At 48.4% G+C, this 22,803-nt stretch overlaps 1 protein-coding gene across 1 annotated transcript in view; it reads right to left on the bottom strand.

Annotated features, from left to right (window-relative positions):
- Window positions 1-22,803, bottom strand: part of LOC311149019 (calcium-dependent secretion activator 2-like) — a 208,379-nt gene that overhangs the window by 85,961 nt on the left and 99,615 nt on the right. Inside the window, exons 7-8 of the mRNA XM_084186092.1 lie at window positions 15,395-15,506; window positions 10,735-10,874 (exon numbers count right to left, since the gene is read on the bottom strand). Of these exons, the coding sequence (XP_084042218.1) occupies window positions 10,735-10,874; window positions 15,395-15,506 (252 nt within the window). The remainder of the gene's footprint in view (window positions 1-10,734; window positions 10,875-15,394; window positions 15,507-22,803) is intronic.

Raw genomic sequence — 22,803 nt, 5'->3', positions numbered from 1 at the left:
AATATGCTGCAACGTCTACCCTGCTACTTCAAGTATTGGACTAACAATGCCCCCGTGTGGACATTTGTTAGAACTACACCTAGTTGTTGGGAAGTACCATAGACATTTTACATTCTCAAGCTTTTTCAATGTCCATTTTTACAGTTTGTAACCCAACACAAACCCCTAAAATAGTGGTGTCTGTCCATGTTTGAGAGAGAGTGAGAGCGGTAGTTAAAAGGAGAGGGGGCATCTGAATATGGGGGACTGAGAAAAAGGGAGGGGTGGGAGAAGATGAGAGCAAGAGTCCTTAACGCTTTCTGACTTGGTGAATCAAAAGAGTGAGAGGATGAAAAGAGAGGGAGAGAGAGATGGGGAGGGAGAGAGAGATGGGGAGAGAAGCGGGCGGGCAGGGAGGGAGAGAGAGAGAGAGATGGGGAGGGAAGCGGGCAGAGAGAGATGAGAGGGAGGCACACAGGGAGGGAGAGAGAGATGGGGAGGGAGAGAGAGAGAAAGAGATGGGGAGGGAGAGAGGGATGGGAGGGAGAGAGAGAGCGAGATGGGGAAGAGAAGAGAGAGAGCGAGATGGGGAAGGAGAGAGAGAGAAAGAGATGGGGAAGGAGAGAGAGAGAGAGATGGGAGGGAGGGAGAGAGAGAGATGGGGAGGGAGAGAGAGAGATGGGGAGGGAGAGAGAGATGGGGAGAGAGATATATGGGGAGGGAGGGAGAGAGAGATGGGGAGGGAGGGAGAGAGATATGGAGGGAGGGAGAGAGATATGGAGGGAGGGAGAGAGAGATATGGAGGGAGGGAGAGAGAGATATGGAGGGAGGGAGAGAGAGATATGGAGGGAGGGAGAGAGAGATATGGAGGGAGGGAGAGAGAGATATGGAGGGAGGGAGAGAGAGATGGGGAGGGAGGGAGAGAGAGATGGGGAGGGAGGGAGAGAGAGATGGGGAGGTAGGGAGAGATGGGGAGGGAGAGAGAGATGGGGAGGGAGAGAGAGATATGGGGAGGGAGAGAGAGATGGGGAGGGAGGGAGAGATGGGGAGGGAGGGAGAGAGAGATGGGGAGGGAGGGAGAGAGAGATGGGGAGGGAGAGAGAGAGATGGGGAGGGAGAGAGAGAGATGGGAGGGAGAGAGAGAGATATGGGGAGGGATAGAGATGGGAGGAGAGAGAGATGGAGAGGGAGGGAGAGAGAGAGATATGGGGAGAGAGAGCGAGAGATATGGGGAGGGAGAGAGCGAGAGAGATGGGGAGGGAGAGAGCGAGAGAGAGAGCGAGAGAGATGGGGAGGGAGAGAGCGAGAGAGATGGGGAGGGAGAGAGCGAGAGAGATGGGGAGGGAGAGAGCGAGAGAGAGCGAGAGAGAGAGAGCGAGAGAGACGGGAAGGGAGAGAGCGAGAGAGACGGGAAGGGAGAGAGCGAGAGAGATGGGAAGGGAGAGAGCGAGAGAGATGGGAAGGGAGAGAGAGAGATGGGGAGGAAGAGAGAGAAAGAGATGGGGAGGGAGAGAGAGAGGGATGGGGAGGGAGAGAGAGAGAGAAAGAGATGGGGAGGGATAGATATGGGGAGGAGAAAGAGATGGAGAGGGAGAGAGAGAGATATATGGGGGGAGAGAGAGTGATATATGGGGAGGGAGAGGGAGAGATGGGGAGGGATAGAGATGGGGAGGAGAGAGAGATGGAGAGGGAGGGAGAGAGAGATATGGGGAGGGAGAGAGAGATATGGGGAGGGAGAGAGCGAGAGAGATGGGGAGGGAGAGAGCGAGAGAGATGGGGAGGGAGAGAGCGAGAGAGATGGGGAGGGAGAGAGCCAGAGAGATGGGGAGGGAGAGAGCCAGAGAGAGAGATGGGGAGGGAGAGAGCCAGAGAGAGAGATGGGGAGGGAGAGAGCCAGAGAGAGAGATGGGGAGGGAGAGCCAGAGAGAGAGATGGGGAGGGAGAGCGAGAGCGAGAGATGGGGAGGGAGAGAGCGAGAGCGAGAGATGGGGAGGGAGAGAGCGAGAGATGGGGAGGGAGGGAGAGAGAGATGGGGAGGGAGAGCGAGCGAGATGGGGAGGGAGGGAGAGAGAGAGCGAGATGGGGAGGGAGAGAGAGAGCGAGATGGGGAGGGAGAGAGAGCGAGATGGGGAGGGAGAGAGAGCGAGATGGGGGGGGGGAGAGAGAGCGAGATGGGGAGGGAGAGAGAGAGCGAGATGGGGGGGGAGAGAGAGAGCGAGATGGGGAGGGAGAGAGAGAGCGAGATGGGGAGGGAGAGAGCGAGATGGGGAGGGAGAGAGAGAGAGAGCGAGATGGGGAGGGAGAGAGCGAGAGAGCGAGATGGGGAGGGAGAGAGAGAGCGAGATGGGGAGGGAGAGAGCGAGATGGGGAGGGAGAGAGAGAGAGAGCGAGATGGGGAGGGAGAGAGCGAGATGGGGAGGGAGAGAGCGAGAGAGCGAGATGGGGAGGGAGAGAGCGAGAGAGATGGGGAGGGAGAGAGAGATGGGGAGGGAGAGAGAGATGGGGAGGGAGAGAGAGATGGGGAGGGAGAGCAAGTGAGAGATGGGGAGGGAGAGAGAGCGCGTTGGGGAGGGAGAGAGAGCGCGATGGGAGGGAGAGAGAGCGCGATGGGGAGGGAGAGAGAGCGCGATGGGGAGGGAGAGAGCGAGAGAGATGGGGAAGGAGAGAGAGAGAGAGATGGGGAAGGAGAGAGAGAGAGAGAGATGGGGAAGGAGAGAGAGAGAGAGAGATGGGGAAGGAGAGAGAGCGAGATGGGGAAGGAGAGAGAGCGAGATGGGGAAGGAGAGAGAGAGTGGAGAGAGAGATATGGGGAGGGAGAGCGAGAGATGGGGAGGGAGAGAGAGATGGGGAGGGAGAGAGAGATATGGGGAGGGAGAGAGAGATGGGAGGGAGAGAGAGAGATGGGGAGGGAGAGAGAGAGAGATGGGGAGGGAGGGAGAGAGATATGGGGAGGGAGGGAGAGAGATATGGGGAGGGAGGGAGAGAGATATGGGGAGGGAGGGAGAGAGATATGGGGAGGGAGGGAGAGATGGGGAGGAGAGAGAGATGGAGAGGGAGGGAGAGAGATATGGGGAGGGAGAGCGAGAGAGATATGGGGAGGGAGAGCGAGAGAGATGGGGAGGGAGAGCGATGGGGATGGAGAGAGAGAGAGATGGGGAGGGAGAGAGAGAGAGATGGGGAGGGAGAGAGAGAGATGAGGAGGGAGAGATGGGGAGGGAGAGAGATGGGGATGGAGAGAGATGGGGATGGGGAGGGAGAGAGAGCGAGATGGGAGGGAGAGAGAGCGAGATGGGAGGGAGAGAGAGCGAGATGGGAGGGAGAGAGAGAGCGAGATGGGGAGGGAGAGAGAGAGCGAGATGGGGAGGAGGGAGAGAGCGAGATGGGGAGGGAGAGAGAGAGAAGGGAGGTAGAGAGATGGGGAGGGAGAGAGAGATGGGGAGGGAGGGAGAGAGAGATATGGGGAGGGAGAGAGATATGGGGAGGGAGAGAGAGATATGGGGAGGGTTGAGATGGGGAGGAGAGAGCTGGAGAGGGAGGGAGAGAGAAATATGGGGAGGGAGAGAGAGAGATGGGGAGAAGAGAGATATGGGGAGGGAGAGAGAGATGGGGAGGGAGAGAGAGATGGGGAGGGAGAGAGAGAGAGATGGGGAGGGAGCGAGAGAGATGGGGAGGGAGAGCGAGAGAGATGGGGAGGGAGAGCGAGAGATGGGGAGGGAGAGCGAGAGATGGGGAGGGAGAGCGAGAGAGATGGGGAGGGAGAGAGAGAGAGATGGGGAGGGAGAGGGAAAGAGAGATGGGAGGGAGAGGGAAAGAGATGGGAGGGAGAGAGAGATGGGGAGGGAGAGAGATATGGGGAGGGAGAGAGAGATGGGGAGGGAGAGAGATATGGGGAGGGAGAGATATGGGGAGGGAGAGATATGGGGAGGGAGAGATATGGGGAGGGAGAGATATGGGGAGGGAGAGATATGGGGAGGGAGAGAGATATGGGGAGGGAGATAGAGATGGGGAGGGAGAGAGAGATATGGGGAGGGAGAGAGAGAGATGGGGGAGAGAGGGAGAGAGAGAGATGGGGACGGAGAGAGAGAGATGGGGACGGAGAGAGAGAGATGGGGAGGGAGAGAGGGAGAGAGAGAGAGATGGGGAGGGAGAGAGAGAGAGATGGGGAGGGAGAGAGAGAAATGAGAAAGAGAGGAAACAGTGGAGATTAGACAGAAATATTCAATTGAATTCAAAGTGCTTTATTGTCATGGGAAACATATGTTTACATTGCCAAAGCAAGTGAAATAGATCATAAACAAAAGTGAAATAAACAATCCAAACTGAACAGTAAACATTACACTCACAATTTGTAAGTCGCTCTGGATAAGAGCGTCTGCTAAATGACTTAACTGTTAAAAGTTTCAAAGGAATAGAGACATTTCAAATGTCATATTAAGGTTATGTACAGTGTTGTAATGATGTGCAAATAGTTAAAGTACAAAAGGGAAAATAAATAAACAAATATGGGTTGTATTTAAAATGGTGTTTGTTCTTCACTGGTTGCCCTTTTCTTGTGGCAACAGGTCACAAATCTTGCTGCTGTGATGGCACACTGTGGTATATCACCCAATAGATATGGGAGTTTTCAAATTCTTTGTGGGTCTGAGGGAAATGTGTCTCTAATATGGTCATACATTTGGTCAGGTTAGGAAGTACAGCTCAGTTTCCACCTCATTTTGTGAGCACATAGCCTGTTTTCTCTTGAGAGCGGCCTCTCTCAATAGCAAGGCCATGCTCACTGAGTCTGTACATAGTCAAAGCTTTCCTTAATTTTGGGTCAGTCACAGTGGTCAGGTATTCTGCCACTGTGTACTCTCTGTTTAGGGCCAAATAGCATTCCAGTTTGCTTAGTTTTTTGGTAAATTCTTTCCAATGTGTCAAGTAATTCTTTTTTAGTTTTCTCATGATTTGGTTGGGTCTAAATGTGTTACTGTTGCTGTCCTGCGCCTCTGTGGGGTCTGTTTGTGTTTGTGAACAGAGCCCCAGAACCAGCTTGCTTAGGGGACTCTTCTCTATGTTCATCTCTCTGTAGGTGAGGCCTTTGTGATGGAATGTGTGGGCATCGCTTCCTTTTAGGTGGTTGTAGAATTTAACAGCTCTTTTCTGGATTTTGATAACTAGTGGGTATAGTACTAATTCTGCTCTGCGTGCATTGTTTTGGGTTTTGCATTGTACAGAAAGTATATCTGTACAATGTCTGACAATGTCTGACAGAATAAGTCTGACAGAATCTGTGCAGAAGATCTAGGTGCTGCTGTAGGCCCTCCTTGGTTGAGGACAGAAGCACCAGATCATCTGCAAACTGACAATAAATCTCTCATCTCTCCCCCTGGTGGCAGATTGCAGTCTTTCAGTCTTCGGGACAACAGACAGAACCTACCCCGTGCCTTTTCTCTCTCTCTTGCTTAACTGCCTCCCTCCCTCCTCCCCTCTTTCTGGGGGGTTGGTGGTGGTGGCAGATTGCAGTCTTTGGGAGAGCTGAGACAGCTCCCTCTTCTCTTTGCCTCTTTGGCTCCCATCAACAGATGGCTGCTTTTAATGGGGAAGCGTTCAACCTGAAAATCCAACCTCTCCATCTCGCTGTCTGTCAGTCTGTCTCTCTTTCTCTATCTGCTTTTCTTCCTGGTCTCTCGCTCTCTCTCTCCCTTTTCCTGCTTTGCTCGCTTTCTTTCTTCCTTCCTAAAATGGACAGTCCTCAGGTGTCCCTAGTGTGTTGATGTGTGTATGTGCAGGGGCGTACTGGCCATCTGGCATTTCAGGAAAATGCCACATGGCCTGGTCAATTTTTTGCCTAGTGGGCCTGTCTAACATTAGTTTTCAGAGCAAAATTATCTAAGAATGGGGACCGTAATATATATTTTTTGCAGTTGTGGGTGCCTCAAGGGAAAAAATGGGCCATTTACATGTGGACTATACATGCTTGGGAATGTGTTTTTAATTCATGTGTGTGTGTGTATGAGACCATGTCTGAATATTATTCTCCAAGTGCATGTCCATGAGTTTGATTATAATTGTGTTGCTGTGTACCGATGTCAGCTTGTGTGTGTGTGTGTGTGTGTGTGTGTGTGTGTGTGTGTGTGTGTGTGTGTGTGTGTGTGTGTATATACTGAACAAAAATAAAAACGCAACATGTAAAGTGTTCGTCCCATGTTCCATGAGCTGAAATAAAAGATCGCAGAAATTTTCCATATGCACAAAAAGCTTATTTCGATAAAATGTTATGCACAAATTTGTTTACATCTCTGTTAGTGAGCATTTCTCCTTTGACAAGATAATCCGTCCACCTGACAGGTGTGGCATATCAAGAAGCTGATTAAACAGCATGATCATTATACAGGTGCACCTTGTGCTGGGGGCAATAGTCCACCCTAAAATGTGCAGTTTTGTCACACAACACAATGCCACAGATGTCTCAAGTTCTGAGGTAGCGTGCAATTGACATGCTGACTGCAGGAACGTCCACCAGAGCTGTTGCCAGAGAATGTAATGTACATTTTTCTACCATAAGCCGTTTTAGAGAATTTGGCAGTACGTCCAACCGGCCTCAAAACCGCAGACCATGTGTAACCACGCCAGGCCAGGACCTCCACATCCAGCTTCTCCACCTGCGGGATCGTCTGAGACCAACCACCCGGACAGCCGAGTAGTATTTCTGTATAGCCCTTTTGTGGGGAAAAACTAATTCTGATTGGCTGGGCCTTGGCCCCCAGTGGGTGGGCCAGTCTCCCAAGGGGTGAGCCTATGCCCTCCCAGGCCCACCCATGGCTGCGCCCCTGCCCAGTCAAGTGAAGTCCATAGATTAGGGCCTAAGTTATTCATTTCAATTGACTGATTTCCTTATATGAACTGTAACTCAGTAAAATCATTGAAATTGTTGCATGTTGCGTTTATATTTTTGTTCAGCGTATATACAGTGCATTAGGAAAGTATTCAGACCCCTTGACATTTTCCACATTTTGTTACATTACAGACCTATTCTACAATGGATTAAATAAATACAAATCTTCATAAATCTACATACAATACCCCATAATGACAACGTGAAAACAGGTTTTTAGAAATGTTTGCAAATGTATAAAAAAAAAGACACTGAAATACCTTATTTACATAAGTATTCAGACCCTTTGCTATGAGACTCGAAATTGAGCTCAGATGCATCCTGTTTCATTTTTACATTTACATTTTTTTGTTTTGTTTCCATTGATCAACCTTGAGATGTTTCTACAACTTGGAGTCCACCTGTGGTAAATTCAATTGATCGGACATGATTTGGAAAGGCACACACCTATCTATATAAGGAATTGTCTGTAGCGCTCCGAGGCAGGATTGTGTTGAGGCACAGATCTGGGGAAGGGTACCAAAACATTTCTGCAGCATTGAATGTCCCCAAGAACACAGTGGCCTCCATCATTCTTAAATGGAAGAAGATTGGAACCACCAAGACTCTTCCTGGAGCTGGCCGCCCGGCCAAACTGAGCAATCGGGGGAGAAGGGCCTTGGTCAGGGAGGTGACCAAGAACCCAATGGTCACTCTGACAGAGCTTCAGAGTTCCTCTGTGGAGATTGGAGAACCTTCCAGAAGGACAACCATCTCTGCAGCACTCCACCAATCAGGCCTTTATGGTAGAGTGGCCAGACAGAAGCCACTCCTCAGTAAAAGGCACATGACAGCCCGCTTGGAGTTTGCCAAAAGGCACCTAAAGGACACAGACCATGAGAAACAAGATTATCTGGTTGAAGAAACCAAGATTGAACACTTTGGCCTGAATGCGAAGCGTCACTTCTGGAGGAAACCTGGCACCATCTCTACGGTGAAGCATGGTGGTGGCAGCATCATGCTGTGGGGATGTTTTTCAGTGGCAGGGATTGGGAGACTAGTCAGGATCGAGGGAAAGATTAACAGAGCAAAGTACAGAGAGATCCTTGATGAAAACCTGCTCCAGAGCGCTCAGGACCTCAGACTGGGCCAAAGGTTCACCTTCCACCAAGACAATGCAGGAGTGGCTTCTGGAAAAGTCTCTGAATGTCCTTGAGTGGCCCAGCCAGAGCTCGGACTTGAACCCGATCTAACATCTCTGGAGAGACATGAAAATAGCTGTGCAGCGATGCTCCCCATCCAACCTGACAGACCTTGAGAGGATCTGCAGAGAAGAATGGGAGAAACGCCCCAAATACAGGTGTGCCAAGCTTGTAGCGTCATAACCAATAAGACTTGAGGCTGTAATCGCTGCCAAAGGTGCTGTAATCGCTGACAAAGGTGCTTCAACAAAGTACTGAGTAAAGAGTCTGAATACTTATGTAAATGTGTTATTTCAATTTTTTTATTTTTAATAAATTAGCAAAAATTTATAAAAACCTGTTTATACTTTGTCATTATGGGGTATTGTGTGTGGATTGAGGAGGGGGATTTTTAAATTTTTTTTAATCCATTTTAAAATAAGTCTGTAACGTAACAAAATGTGGAAAAGGTCAAGGGGTCTGAAAACTTTCCGAATGCACTGTATATACCCTAGTGTCCTCCTTGGCACTCAAAGGGTCAGCTGAGATGGTATTAAACTTCTGAAGAGACACTAGCCAATTAGGGGGAGCCACTTAACATCCCACAGGCAGACAGACAGACACATACACACAGGCCTGCACACACAGGCACGTCCGCACATGCGAACACACACACACACACTTCCTTTATACAAAATGTTATGTCCGCTTATTGACAGACAGCAGTTGTCCATGCCTCTGCTTTTCTAACCTTAGCTCATCATCTTTCTCTCAGTTTCCTTCTCTCCATCTCCTCTATTAGTCACCACTAGGGGGCGCTGCTATCCTTTCTTTGCCTCATGTTCTTATGACAGTTTCTATTACAGCCTAACCCTTTATGGAGGGCCATCGAGGGCCTAGTGTCTGCTGGTTTTTCTTACTAATCAGTGACCTTAATTCATCAATCAAGCACAAGGGAGGAGTGAAAACCCGCAGACCCTCGGCCCCCTGTGGAATGAGTTTGACACGTGCATTAGTCACTGTTGTTTTGCATCAGATCTTATGATGCAATGGGAGAAAAACATACATATCCCATACAAAACATATCCTAGTAAACTCTAGGCCAGGGATCATCAACTAGATGGATGGTCAGGGGGCCGGAACATAATTAGAAATATACTGAACAAAAATATAAACGCAACATGCAACAATTTCAAATATTTTACTGAGTTACAGTTCAAATAAGGAAATCAGTAAATTAAAATAAATTCATTAGGCCCCAATCTATGGATTTCACATGACTGGGCAGGAGTGCAGCCATGACTGGGGAGCCAAGCCCAGCCAATCAGAATGAGTTTTTCCCTGACAAAAGGGCTTTATTACCGACAGAAATACTCCCCCACCTCCCCTCAGACGATCCCGCAGGTGAAGAGGCCGGATGTGGAAGTCCTGGGCTGGCGTGGTTACACGTGGTCTGCGGCTGTGAGGCCGATTGGACGTACTGCCAAATTCTCTAAAACAACGTTGGAGGCAGTTTATGGTAGAGAAATGAACATTCAATGTAATTTGTAGACTGTAAATTCACTGCAAGAAGCCCAAACAAATATATTTGACTAAAACAATCATTTCAAACCTTTGTGGTATCCCAGGAGGTCTACCCCGGGGGTTGGTGATAGAGGGGAGGTACGTGCCGTGACGTTGGCTCCCTCTGCTGGGAGTACATGGGCTGGGCACCCCGACGCTGATGGACCCAAGTAGATGTAATTAGGGGAGAGTGCCCACCAGCGGTGCAGGCCACATAAAGGAAGCACCGTGGCACACCGCGAGGAAGACAGAGAGAGAGGCAAGGAGTGAGCCTACGGAGGGGAACAAAGCTCCTGGAGGCACAGAGTCGAATCTGAGAAGAAGGTACCGAGCCAAACCTAAGTACTTTTGTTGTTCTGTTTATTTTGTTGCCTAGTAAAGTCGTGTTTTCCTGACTAGAACCTCCCCGCCTCTGTGTTCATCTCTGCACGCTCAACCCAACACCCCACGGTATACCACACCTTGTTTACATGTGTATATGATCACACATACTGTATCTATTATGTGTGGGAATACTTTGGAACAGATTTCCTAAATTAAAATCACTTGGAGCTGATTTGCTGGTGTTTTTAAGAGTATTTATTTACATTTACATTTTAGTCATTTAGCAGACGCTCTTATCCAGAGCGACTTACAGTTAGTGAGTGCATACATTATTATTTTTTATAATTTTTTCATACTGGCCCCCGTGAGAATCGAACCCACAACCCTGGCGTTGCAAACGCCATGCTCTACCAACTGAGCTACATCCCTGCCGGCCATGCCCTCCCCTACCCTGGACGACGCTGGGCTAATTGTGCACCGCCCCATGGGTCTCCCGGTCGCGGCCGGGTACGACAGAGCCTGGATTCGAACCAGGATCTCTAGTGGCACAGCTAGTACTGCGATGCAGTGCCTTAGACCACTGCGCCACTCGGGAGACTATGTCCCCTTCCCCACCAAAAAAAGAACTTGGGGGGCCAAATACAATCATCCGCAGGCTGGGCCGCCAGTTGGGGAACCCTGCTCTAGGGTCCTATAAAATTATTGATAGTGTGCCCTAAGCTTGCCCGCTCTCCCTGACCTCATTATGACTGTGTAATGTAGTTCATACCCTCAGTATGACTCGGTATTGTAGTTCATACCCTCAGTATGACTGGGTAGTGTAGTTCTTACCCACTGTGCTTCATGTTGGGGGGTTTGTCCATGCGGACGGCTAGTTTGATCTTCAGCTCTGCGTCCTGACTGTTCTTTGACACCACCATCTTGTGAAGCTCTGCCTGCTTGGGTCCGTTGGTGGTGGGGTTCAGGATCACCTGGGAATGGGAGGGAGGGAGGGAGGGGAGAGAGAGAGGGGGGAGGGAGAGGGGGGAGGGAGAGGAGAGAGGGGAGGGGAAGGGAGGGAGAGGGAGGGGAAGGGAGAGGGAGGGGAAGGGAGGGAGGGAGGGAGGTAGGGGGAGGGAGGGAGGGAGGGGAGGGGAAGGGAGGGAGGGAGAGAGAGGGGAAGGGAGGGGAAGGGAGAGAGGGGAGGGGAAGGGGGGAGGGGAAGGGAGGGAGGGGAGAGAGGGGAGGGGAAGGGAGGGAGGGGAGAGAGGGGAAGGTGGGGGAAGGGGGGGAGGGAGGGGAAGGGGGGGGAGGGGAAGGGGGGGAGGGAGGGGAAGGGGAAGGGGGGGGGAAGGGGAAGGGAGGAAGGGGAAAGGTGGGGGGGAAGGGGAAGGGGGGGGGAGGGAGGGGAAGGGGGGGGGGAGGGGAAGGGGGGGAGGGAGGGGAAGGGGGGGGGAAGGGGAAGGGGGGGGAAGGGGAAGGGAGGAAGGGGAAAGGGGGGGGGGAAGGGGAAGGGGGGGGGAGGAAGGGGAAGGGAGGGAGGGGAAGGGGAAGGAAGGGAGGGAGGGGAAGGAAGGGAGGGAGGGGAAGGAAGGGGAAGGGAGGGAGGGGAAGGAAGGGGAAGGAAGGGAGGGAGGGGGAAGGAAGGGAGGGAGGGGGAAGGAAGGGAGGGAGGGGGAAGGAAGGGAGGGAGGGGGAAGGAAGGGAGGGAGGGGGAAGGGAGGGAGGGAGGGGGAGGGAGGGAGGGGAAGGGAGGGAGGGGAAGGAAGGGAGGGGAAGGAAGGGAGGGGAAGGAAGGGAGGGAGGGGGAAGGAAGGGAGGGAGAGGGAAGGGAGGGAGGGGAAGGGGAAGGGAGGGAGGGGAAGGGGAAAGGAGGGAGGGGAAGGGAGAGAGAGGGAGGGGAAGGGAGAGAGGGGAAGGGAGAGAGGGGAAGGGAGAGAGGGGAAGGGAGAGAGGGGAAGGGAGAGAGGGGAAGGGAGAGAGGGGAAGGGATGGAAGGTAAGGGAGAGAGGGGAAGGGAGAGGAAGGGAGAGAGGGGAAGGGAGAGAGGGGAAGAATGGGGGTGACGAAGGGAGAGGGCACAGGAGAGATGAGAAAAAATAGAGAATTTGTAATTTTACAGAAGGTGTAGTAATGATGGCTTCTGCAAAAAGATTAACAGATTCGCACGTGCGTACACACACCCCGCAAGATACAAAAACAGTGTCTCTCAGACAGTTAGTCAGTGACTGACACATCCATATTCCGTGACTCTGATAGGAACAGACAGGTGAAGGACATCAGAAAACCATGGCTGTCTGGGGGAAGAGAGTAGAGAGGGTGAGGAAAGAGAGAGAGAGATGGGGAGGGGGAGGGGGTGCCACAGACAGAGAGAGGCTGAGGAGAGAGATGGGGAGGGGGAGGGGGTGCCACAGACAGAGAGAGGCTGAGGAGAGAGATGGGGAGGGGGAGGGGGTGCCACAGACAGAGAGAGGCTGAGGAGAGAGATGGGGAGGGGGAGGGGGTGCCACAGACAGAGAGAGGCTGAGGAGAGAGATGGGGAGGGGGAGGGGGTGCCACAGACAGAGAGAGGCTGAGGAGAGAGATGGGGAGGGGGAGGGGGTGCCACAGACAGAGAGAGGCTGAGGAGAGAGATGGGGAGGGGGAGGGGGTGCCACAGACAGAGAGAGGCTGAGGAGAGAGATGGGGAGGGGGAGGGGGTGCCACAGACAGAGAGAGGCTGAGGAGAGAGATGGGGAGGGGGAGGGGGTGCCACAGACAGAGAGAGGCTGAGGAAAGAGAGGGAGAGATGGGGAGGGGGATGGGGATCAAATCAAATTGTATTTGTCACATACGCCAAATACAACAGGTGTAGACCTTACAGTGAAATGCTTACTTACAAGCCCTTAACCAACAATGCAGTTTTAAGAAACATCTGTGTTAAGTAAAAAATAAAAATATATAATTAAAGAGCAGCAGTAAAATAACAGTAAAAGATTTCGTGTACCAGCTGTTGTTTACAAATACACACAGACCGCCACCCCTTGTCTTACTGGAGGCAGCTGTTCTATCTTGCCGATGCAGCGTATAGCCCGGCAGCTGTATGTTATCCATGTCATCGTTCAGCCACGACTCAGTGAAACATAAGATATTACAGTTTTTAATGTCCTGTTGGTAGGATATTCGTGATCATAGCTTGTCTATTTTGTTATCCAATGATTGTACGTTGGCTAATAGGACTGATGGTAGAGGCAGATTACCCACTCGCTATCGGATCCTTACAAGGCACCCCGACCTACGTCCCCGATATCGCCGCGAATGACAGGGATTTGGGCCTTGTCGGGTGTCTGAAGTAAATCCTTCGTGTCCGACTCATTAAAGAACAAATCTTTGTCCAGTACGAGGTGAGTAATCGATGTCCTGATATCCAGAAGCTCTTTTCGGTCATAAGAGACGGTGGCAGAAACATTATGTACAAAATAAGTTACAAATAACGTGAAAAAACACACAATATAGCACAATTGGTTAGGAGCCCGTAAAACGGCAGCCATCTCCTCCGGCGCCATTGCTATAGTGATAGAAAGAAGCGAGAGGGGGCTCTTTCTGTACAATAACACCTACAGCTCTTGCACATTCAATGCAATGCATGTCTCAAACATCTCAATGGCATCCATGTCAGGGGAAAAACTAGCCTAGGTACATGACTGCTTGGGCTACATTGTTACATTGCCAAGACAATGATTGATTGGGTCATGCTAATTGCTAGTATCTAATATTGCTAGTACATTATATCAATAGTGGTTGATATTGATTGTGACTCATATCAATAGTGACTGATATCAATAGTGAAAGATATTGATGTAAATTATATGAATAATGATTGATACTGATAGTGACTGATATAAATAAAAATAGGTTGATGTACAGTGGGGAGAACAAGTATTTGATACACTGCCGATTTTGCAGGTTTTCCTACTTACAAAGGATGTAGAGGTCTGTAATTTTTATCATAGGTACACTTCAACTGTGAGAGACGGAATCTAAAACAAAACTCCAGAAAATCACATTGTATGATTTTTAAGTAATTAATTTGCATTTTATTGCATGACATAAGTATTTGATCACCTACCAACCAGTAAGAATTCCGGCTCTCACAAACCAGTTCGTTTTCTCCTGTTCTCCACTCATTTCCTGTATTAACTGCACCCGTTTGAACTCGTTACCTGTATAAAAGACACCTGTCCACACACTCAATCAAACAGACTCCAACCTCTCCACAATGGCCAAGACCAGAGAGCTGTGTAAGGACATCAGGGATAAATTGTAGACCTGCACAAGGCTGGGATGGGCTACAGGACAATAGGCAAGGAGCTTGGTGAGAAGGCAACAACTGTTGGCGCAATTATTAGAAAATTGAAGAAGTTCAAGATGACGGTCAATCACCCTCGGTCTGGGGCTCCATGCAAGATCTCACCTCGTGGGGCATCAATGATCATGAGGAAAGTGAGGGATCAGCCCAGAACTACACGGCAGGACCTGGTCAATGACCTGAAGAGAGCTGGGACCACAGTCTCAAAGAAAACCATTAGTAACACACTACGCCGTCATGGATTAAAATCCTGCAGCGCACGCAAGGTCCCCCTGCTCAAGCCAGCGCATGTCCAGGCCCGTCTGAAGTTTGCCAATGACCATCTGGATGATCCAGAGGAGGAATGGGAGAAGGTCATGTGGTCTGATGAGACATAAATAGAGCTTTTTGGTCTAAACTCCACTCGCCGTGTTTGGAGGAAGAAGGATGAGTACAACCCCAAGAACACCATCCCAACCATGAAGCATGGAGGTGGAAACATCATTCTTTGGGGATGCTTTTCTGCAAAGGGGACAGGACGACTGCACCGTATTGAGGGGAGGATGGATGGGGCCATGTATCGCGAGATCTTGGCCAACAACCACCTTCCCTCAGTAAGAGCATTGAAGATGGGTCGTGGCTGGGTCTTCCAGCATGACAACGACCCGAAACACACAGCCAGGGCAACTAAGGAGTGGCTCCGTAAGAAGCATCTCAAGGTCCTGGAGTGGCCTAGCCAGTCTCCAGACCTGAACCCAATAGAAAATCTTTGGAGGGAGCTGAAAGTCCGTATTTCCCAGCGACAGCCCCGAAACCTGAAGGATCTGGAGAAGGTCTGTATGGAGGAGTGGGCCAAAATCCCTGCTGCAGTGTGTGCAAACCTGGTCAAGACCTACAGGAAACGTATGATCTCTGTAATTGCAAACAAAGGTTTCAGTACCAAATATTAAGTTCTGCTTTTCTGATGTATCAAATACTTATGTCATGCAATAAAATGCAAATTAATGACTTAAAAATTTATACAATGTGATTTTCTGGATTTTTGTTTTAGATTCCGCCTCTCACAGTTGAAGTGTACCTATGATAAAAATTACAGACCTCTACATCCTTTGTAAGTAGGAAAACCTGCAAAATCGGCAGTGTATCAAATACTTGTTCTCCCCACTGTATGTGCTGGTGTCTTACCCGTCCCAGCTCCTTGTCTTCCAGAGCTAGTACCCCTGTGCTCTCTGTGAACAGCTTCACTTTGACCATGGGTAACGGGTGTGTCGTCATGAAGTCCCCCTGAGTGCCCCACCTGAAAGACAAGATTCCACCCATCAGGATTAAACATGCATAGGACTACAATTGTTGCGTAACTAAGAGCTGATATTAAGCACCATACAGGTATTTGTGTATATTCAGTAATCAAAGAGTTAAGGGAAAAAAGACAGTCAAAATATCACGTCCATTTCAATTTGCCACATGCGCCGAATACAACAGGAGTAGACCTTACAGTGAAATGCTTACTTACAAGCCCTTAACCAACAATGCAGTTAAGAAAAAAAGTATTAACTAAAAAATAGATAACTAAAAAATAAAAAATAATTAAAGCAGCAGTAAAATAAAATAACAGTAGGGAAGCAGAGTCAATGTGCGGGGGCACCGTTTAGTTGAGGTAATTGAGGTAATATGTACATGTGGGTAGAGTTAAAGTGACTACGCATAAATAATAAACAGAGTAGCAGCAGCGTAAAAGTGTGGGTGGGGTGGGGTGGGGGGGGACAATGCAAATAGTCTGGGTAGCCATGATTAGCTGTTCAGGAGTCTTATGGCTTGGGGGTAGAAGCTGTTAAGAAGCCTTTTGGACCTAGACTTGGCGCTCCAGTACCGCTTGCCGTGCGGTAGCAAAGAGAACAGTCTATGACTAGGGTGGCTGGAGTCTTTGACAATTTTGAGGGCCTTCCTCTGACACCGCCTGGTATAGAGGTCCTGGATGGCAGGAAGCTTGGCCCCAGTGATGTACTGGGCCGTATGCACTACCCTCTGTAGTGCCTTGCGGTCGGAGGCCGAGCAGTTGCCATACCAGGCGGTGATGCAACCAGTCAGGATGCTCTCGATGGTGCAGCTGTAGCACTTTTGAGTATCCGAGGACCCATGACAAATCCTTTCTGTCTCCTGAGGGGGAATAGGCTTTGTCGTGCACTCTTCATGACTGTCTTGGTGTGTTTGGACCATGACAGTTTGTTAGTGATGTGGACACCAAGGAACTTGAAGCTCTCAACCTGTTCCACTACAGCCCTGTCGATGAGAATGGGGTCGTGCTCAGTCCTCTTTTTTCCTGTAGTCCACAATCATCTCCTTTGTCTTGATCTCGTTGGGAGAGGTTGTTCTCCTGGCACCACATGGCCAGGTCTCTGACCTCCTCCCTATAGGCTGTCTCATCGTTGTCGGTGACTGTTGTGTCATCTGCAAACTTAATGATGGTGTTTGAGTCGTGCCTGGCCATGCAGTCATGAGTGAACAGGGAGTACAGGAGGGGACTGAGCACGCACCCCTGAGGGGCCCCCGTGTTGAGGATCAGCATGGCAGATGTGTTGTTACCTACCCTTACCACCTGGGGGCGGCACGTCAGGAAGTTCAGGATCCAGTTGCAGAGGGAGGTGTTTAGTCCCAGCATCCTTAGCTTAGTGATGAGCTTTGAGGGCACTATGGTGTTGAACGCTGAGCTGTAGTCAATGAATAACATTCTCACGTATGTGTTCCTCTTGTCCAGGTGGGAAAGGGCAGTGTGGAGTGCAATAGAGATTGCATCATCTGTGGATCTGTTGGGGCGGTATGCAAATTGGAGTGGGTCTAGGGTTTCTGGGATAATGGTGTTGATGTGAGCCATGACCAGTTTTTCAAAGCACTTCATGGCTACAGACGTGAGTGCTACGGGTCTGTAGTCATTTAGGCAGGTTATCTTAGTGTTCTTGGACACAGGGACTACGGTGGTCTGCTTGAAACATGTTGGTATTACAGACTCAGACAGGGACATGTTGAAAATGTCAGTGAAGACAATTGCCAGTTGGTCAGCGCATGCTCGGACTACACGTCCTGGTAATATGTCTGTGAATGTTGACCTGCTTAAAAGTCTTACTCACATCGGCTACGGAGAGCGTGATCACAGTCATCCGGAACAGCTGATGCTCTCATGCATGCTTCAGTGTTGCTTGCCTCGAAGTGAGCTTAGAAGTAATTTAGCTTGTCTAGTAGGCTCGTGTCACTGGGCAGCTCGCAGCTGTGCTTCCCTTTGTAGTCTGTAAAAGTTTGCATGCCCTGCCACATCCGACCAGCGTCGGAGCCAGTGTAGTACGATTCAATATTAGTCCTGTATTGACTCTTTACCTGTTTGATGGTTCGTCGGAGGGCATAGCGGGATTTCTTATAAGCGTCCGGGTTAGAGTCCCGCTCCTTGAAAAAGCGGCAGCTCTTCCCTTTAGCGCAGTGCGGACGTTGCCTGTAATCCATGGCTCCTGGTTGGGGTATGTAAGTACGGTCACTGTGGGTACGACGTCATCGATGCACTTATTGATGAAGACAGTGACTGATGTGGTGTACTCCTCAATACCATCAGAAGAATCCCAGAACATATTCCAGTCTGTGCTAGCAAAACAGTCCTGTAGCTTAGCATCTGCGTCATCTGACCACTTCCTTATTAACCGAGTCACCGGTGCTTCCTGCTTTAGTTTTTGCTTATAAGCAGGAATCAGGAGGATAGAATTATCGTCAGATTTGCCAAATGGAGGGCGAGGGAGAGCTTTGTACACGTCTCTGTGTGTGGAGTAAAGGTGGTCTAGAGTTTTTTTCCCTCTGGTTGCACATTTAAGATGCTGGTAGAAATGAGGTAGAACGGTTTCCCTGCATTAAAGTCCCCGGCCACTAGGAGCGCTGCCTCTGGATGAGCGTTTTCCTGTTTGCTTATGGCCTTATACAGCTCACTGAGTGCAATCTTAGTGCCAGCATCGGTTTGTGGTGGTAAATAGACATGAGATACTCTACCTTAGGCGAGCAAAACTTTGAGACTTCCTTAGTATTAGATTTCGTGCACCAGCTGTTGTTTACAAATATACACAGACCGCCACCCCTCGTCTTACCAGAGTCAGCCGTTCTATCCTGCCGATGTAGCGTATATCCCACCAGCAGTAGGTTATCCATGTCGTCGTTCAGCCACGACTCGGTGAAACATAAGATATTACCGTTTTTAATGTCACACTGGTAGGATTTTCTTGATCTTAGGTCGTCCATTTTGTTATCCAATGATTGTACGTTGGCTAATAGGATTGATGGAAGAGGCAGTTTACTCGCTCGCCGTCGGATCCTTACAAGGCACCCCTACCTATGTCCACGATATCTCAGTCTCTTTCTAATGCGAATGACGGGGATTTGGGCCTTGTCGGGTGTCTGTAGAATATCCTTCGCATCCGACTCATTGAAGAAAACATATTTGTCCAATACGAGGTGAGTAATCGCTGTCCTGATATCCAGAAGCTATTTTTGGTCATAAGAGACGGTGGCAGAAACATTATGTAAAGAATAAATTACAAATAACGTGAAAAAACACACATAATAGTACAATTGGTTAGAGGGCCGTAAAACTGCAGCCTTCTCCACCCTTGTACCCATTATCTTGCTGCCAATAACACATTGTGGGTGCTCACAGACCAAAGACTCTATAATTGTATTACCATAGAAGAGTGAAACCTTTCTATCCCCCTTTTATTCCGTCACACAACGCTTCCTCTTTCTACTGGAGTGGCAACCCAGTGAATGTCCGGTGAGGAGTGGTGCCTCCCATTATGCCTGGGAGTTGTTGAAAAGTAACTCTGGAATTGATTTCGCAGGGGAAATAGAAAATGTTCAGATGTGTGCAGTCACCACTCACTCAGCTTCTAGACGAGAGAATGGCAGTGGCAAAGTTTTCTATGAACATCAGTGTGTGTGTGTGTGTGTGTGTGTGTGTGTGTGTGTGTGTGGTGCTTCACCTCTTCCTCCACACGGCTGACTGTATCACATGGCATTTTGTGGGCCTATATCTAAAGATGTGTGTTGTTCTTTTACAGCTACAAAAGCTCTGTTGTTTCCTTTCTTCATGGTTATACAGCAATCATGAATGATGACTCGGCCCTTATGTTTCATACTCAGCGAGTGCCCAGTCTAGTCATTTTATTCCATACCCAGTGAGTACCCAGTCTAGTCAGTGTAGGTCTGTACTCTACTGGAAGCTTCTGATGTGGGTTCAAGGTTGAGGATGAGCATGAGCATGATGGGTCGTTCAGGTATCACACTGCACACAAACTGGTTGAATCTTGTTCCCACTTCATTTCAACAAAAAAAACAATGTGATGACGTTAAATCATAGTGGAAAAGTGATTGGATTTGCAAAAAGTCATCTATGTAAAGGGATTTCAGGAATGTCTGTCTTTTACCCTGACTCCAATGACATGGTTAAAATGTTTTTGGTTTTACAATTTAATATGTATCAAAACTAGCATTGACCTGAAGTCTGTGCCCAGTGGGATAGCATCTGCACGACGGTTCACGACTGTCTGTTAGTGTGTGTGTGTGTTTGTGTATGTTCAGTTGCATACATGCATGGACTCAGAATCCTGAATGACCCCTTGCTTCTCAAGGACAGCGGGAATCCAATGTAGCTAAAAAATAAAAAAAATCCCAGTTGCCAAGGCAACGTGTGGAATGCGTTCAAAACTGTCTGTCCCTCAAGTTGCGAGAGACAAAATAAATATGAACTGTTAATTCAGAGGAGGGTAAAGCCAAAGGGAAATTCAAAACAAGAAGTGGCTATTGTTTGCCTCGTGTTATTTCTATCACAGTACACAAAGAAAATGGACTCTGGAGATAACCCTTAGCAGACTTTACCCGACACGGTTCTGTCTTTGTTCGCCTCTCTTAGGAAAGCGCACAAGTCAACAGTTAAGTTTGCCATGTGAGGGAGGTTAACTATGTTAGCTATATTTACTTAAGGCGTTTTCTGTCTCCGATGCATTATCAGATCTGAAGAGGAATAAAATAGCAGCAATGACGGACCCGGCTAGTAAAACATTGACTCCATTTCTTCCTTGAAAAGAGAGCAAGACTAGCGAGTGTGTGGGAAGGAAGGTATTTCCCCATCTCTGCTGAAGGACAAGCACTGTCAGTCTATGTTTCAAATACTTAGAAATGCACCGATTCATTTTCAGTCAAGTAAACTGCCGTCAAAACCAAGACGCAAGACAATGAAAAATCTGTTATATCTCGCTGTCAGCCTACGCAGAGGCATATAATGACTTCAAATTGAATGGAGCCTTGAACGGTAAGGAAAAGGATCTAAAAATGTCCTTAAGAATGTGTAATGATTCTGTAATAGACAGTGCTATGGACACATGGACTGGCTGTCCATGAGATTATGACAAAAAATATTACTACATACTTTGACTTTATTTTGGTCATGATAGGATAAGACAGTTGTACGAAGGCCATGTACAAAGTTATGTTATTCAAGAATCAAATGGTATGTCATTAATTAAAATTACCATTAAATTGAACAGCAAGTAATCTTCCAGATTGTGGCTTGAAGGCCATGTTTTTCTGGTTTCTGGGCTAATGAAGATGGTATATTGTAGTGACAGGTACTGGAGAGCACTCACGGTCTGAGCTCTGGGAAATTCTCCACCACTGAGAGTCTGAAAGGGCAGTCTTATTAATGCATTACCAGACTGCTGCCACCACCATTCTAATAACCACGCCGAAATCAACGTCCAGACGCACGGCAACAAGCAATGACTCACTGTAACCTCATCATCAACAAGCAGACATTTAACTTCTGCTGGAGGCTGTGAGACAGTAGCAGTGATGTGATCGGAAGGATAATGCGGTGCCAAGTCACACAACAGAGGCTGTTAACTGTATCCCTCAGCTTTGTGGATGGGATGATATGAACATTAGGTGACCAGAAGTCTCAAGAGCCTCAAATATTTTCAATTTAAGCTTCGGCGGACAAGACGATAAATGTTCAGCTAAAAGAGGTGGAATGATAAAAACTATTAAACTAGTGTTCCCACAGACACCATGTTTAAAGGGCAAGCAGCAGGACTTCACCTAATACCAGACTTTAATATGGCCAGCGCCTGGGATTCATCTTAATTAATTTCCATTTCAATCAGGTGGGGGAATATGGAGGACTAAAAGTGCCACAATTAAATAAATAAATACACCATTAAATAATTACTTAAATGTGTCATTAATTAATTAAAATTAGAATTAAATACATAAATGTGTTATTAAATGTGTCATTAATTAATTCAAATACCGATTCATTTTATGTAAAATACATATAATAATTTCACTATTTACATTTACATTTCATGGTCCTGCGTTGGAGTGCTTCCTGAATTACTTAAAACTGTCAAACTGACCCATCAAAAGTTGGTAGGCGGAACCTAACGCCTGATTGGTTACCCTCTGCATCAAGCCAAGACAAATCAATTCCGGATAATGTCAGCAGGTCCTGCTTCTACATCCTCTGCTAAGTTTAAAATGTCTCTAACCAACTCCCTGGAAAGTTCACGGAGATCCTCCATTGTCTCTATCCAGGTTGGCCTACTCTACTTCAGACCAAAGCAATGGATCAGACTAGATTCGCGTTAGCCCCGCCCACTGACTTTGATGGGTCAGTTTGACAGTTTTAAGTAATTCATGAATCACTGCAATGCAGGATCATGAAATGTAAATGTAAATAGTGAAATAATTATATATGTATTTTACATAAAATGAATCGGTATTTGAATTAATTAATGATACATTTAATTACACATTTATGTATTTAATTCTAATTTGAATTAATTAATGACACATTTAATTAATTAATGACACATTTAAGTAATTATTTAATGGTGTATTTATTTATTTAATTGTGGCACTTTTAGTCCTCCATAGGGGAACACTGAGCAAGTGTGTTAAAGAATACACTCCAACACCTCATTATAACCAGCTATGTAGGCTACTACAAGCCACATCTAGATTGGGTAGGCCAGGGGCGCAACTTTCACTGGGGACAGGGGGGACATGTCCCCCCCACATTCTGAAATGGCATTTTTGTCCCACACGTTTTATCATTGGAATGTGATACAAAACAATGCAACGGTGTGCTTTAGGACCATGCGGACACGTCCGAGCGTTATTTATCTGACAAAAAAATTACATGAAATGTCCCCCCCCCCACTTCTAAAACCAAAGTTGCGCCCCTGCCCAGAACTCTTGCGAGATGACCAAGAAGCCATCCGGGTTTTCAGCCAAGCTAACAAAGGAAGTGGAAATGATGTCATGAGCTCAGACAGGTGAACTCCTTGACCCAACACTGAACCTGAATGTCACGGTAGCCCGGGGTTACGCCACCGAACACAAATTCCGCCGTGCTGTCTATTCACCTCCCAATGGTGCCACCCGCCTGCTATGCTGAAAAACAAGTGGAGCGGACAGCGGAGGAAAAATCACAACACGAGAAGGAGGTTAAGAGGTGGCGAGGCTTTGTTCTGTGGACCCAGCACTGTCATTGGTGATGTGTCATGGTGATC

This window comes from Coregonus lavaretus, assembly GCF_964263955.1.
Source record: "Coregonus lavaretus genome assembly, chromosome: 21".
Classification (NCBI taxonomy): Eukaryota; Metazoa; Chordata; class Actinopteri; order Salmoniformes; family Salmonidae; genus Coregonus; species Coregonus lavaretus.
This window is presented reverse-complemented; position numbering and strand designations above follow the sequence as displayed.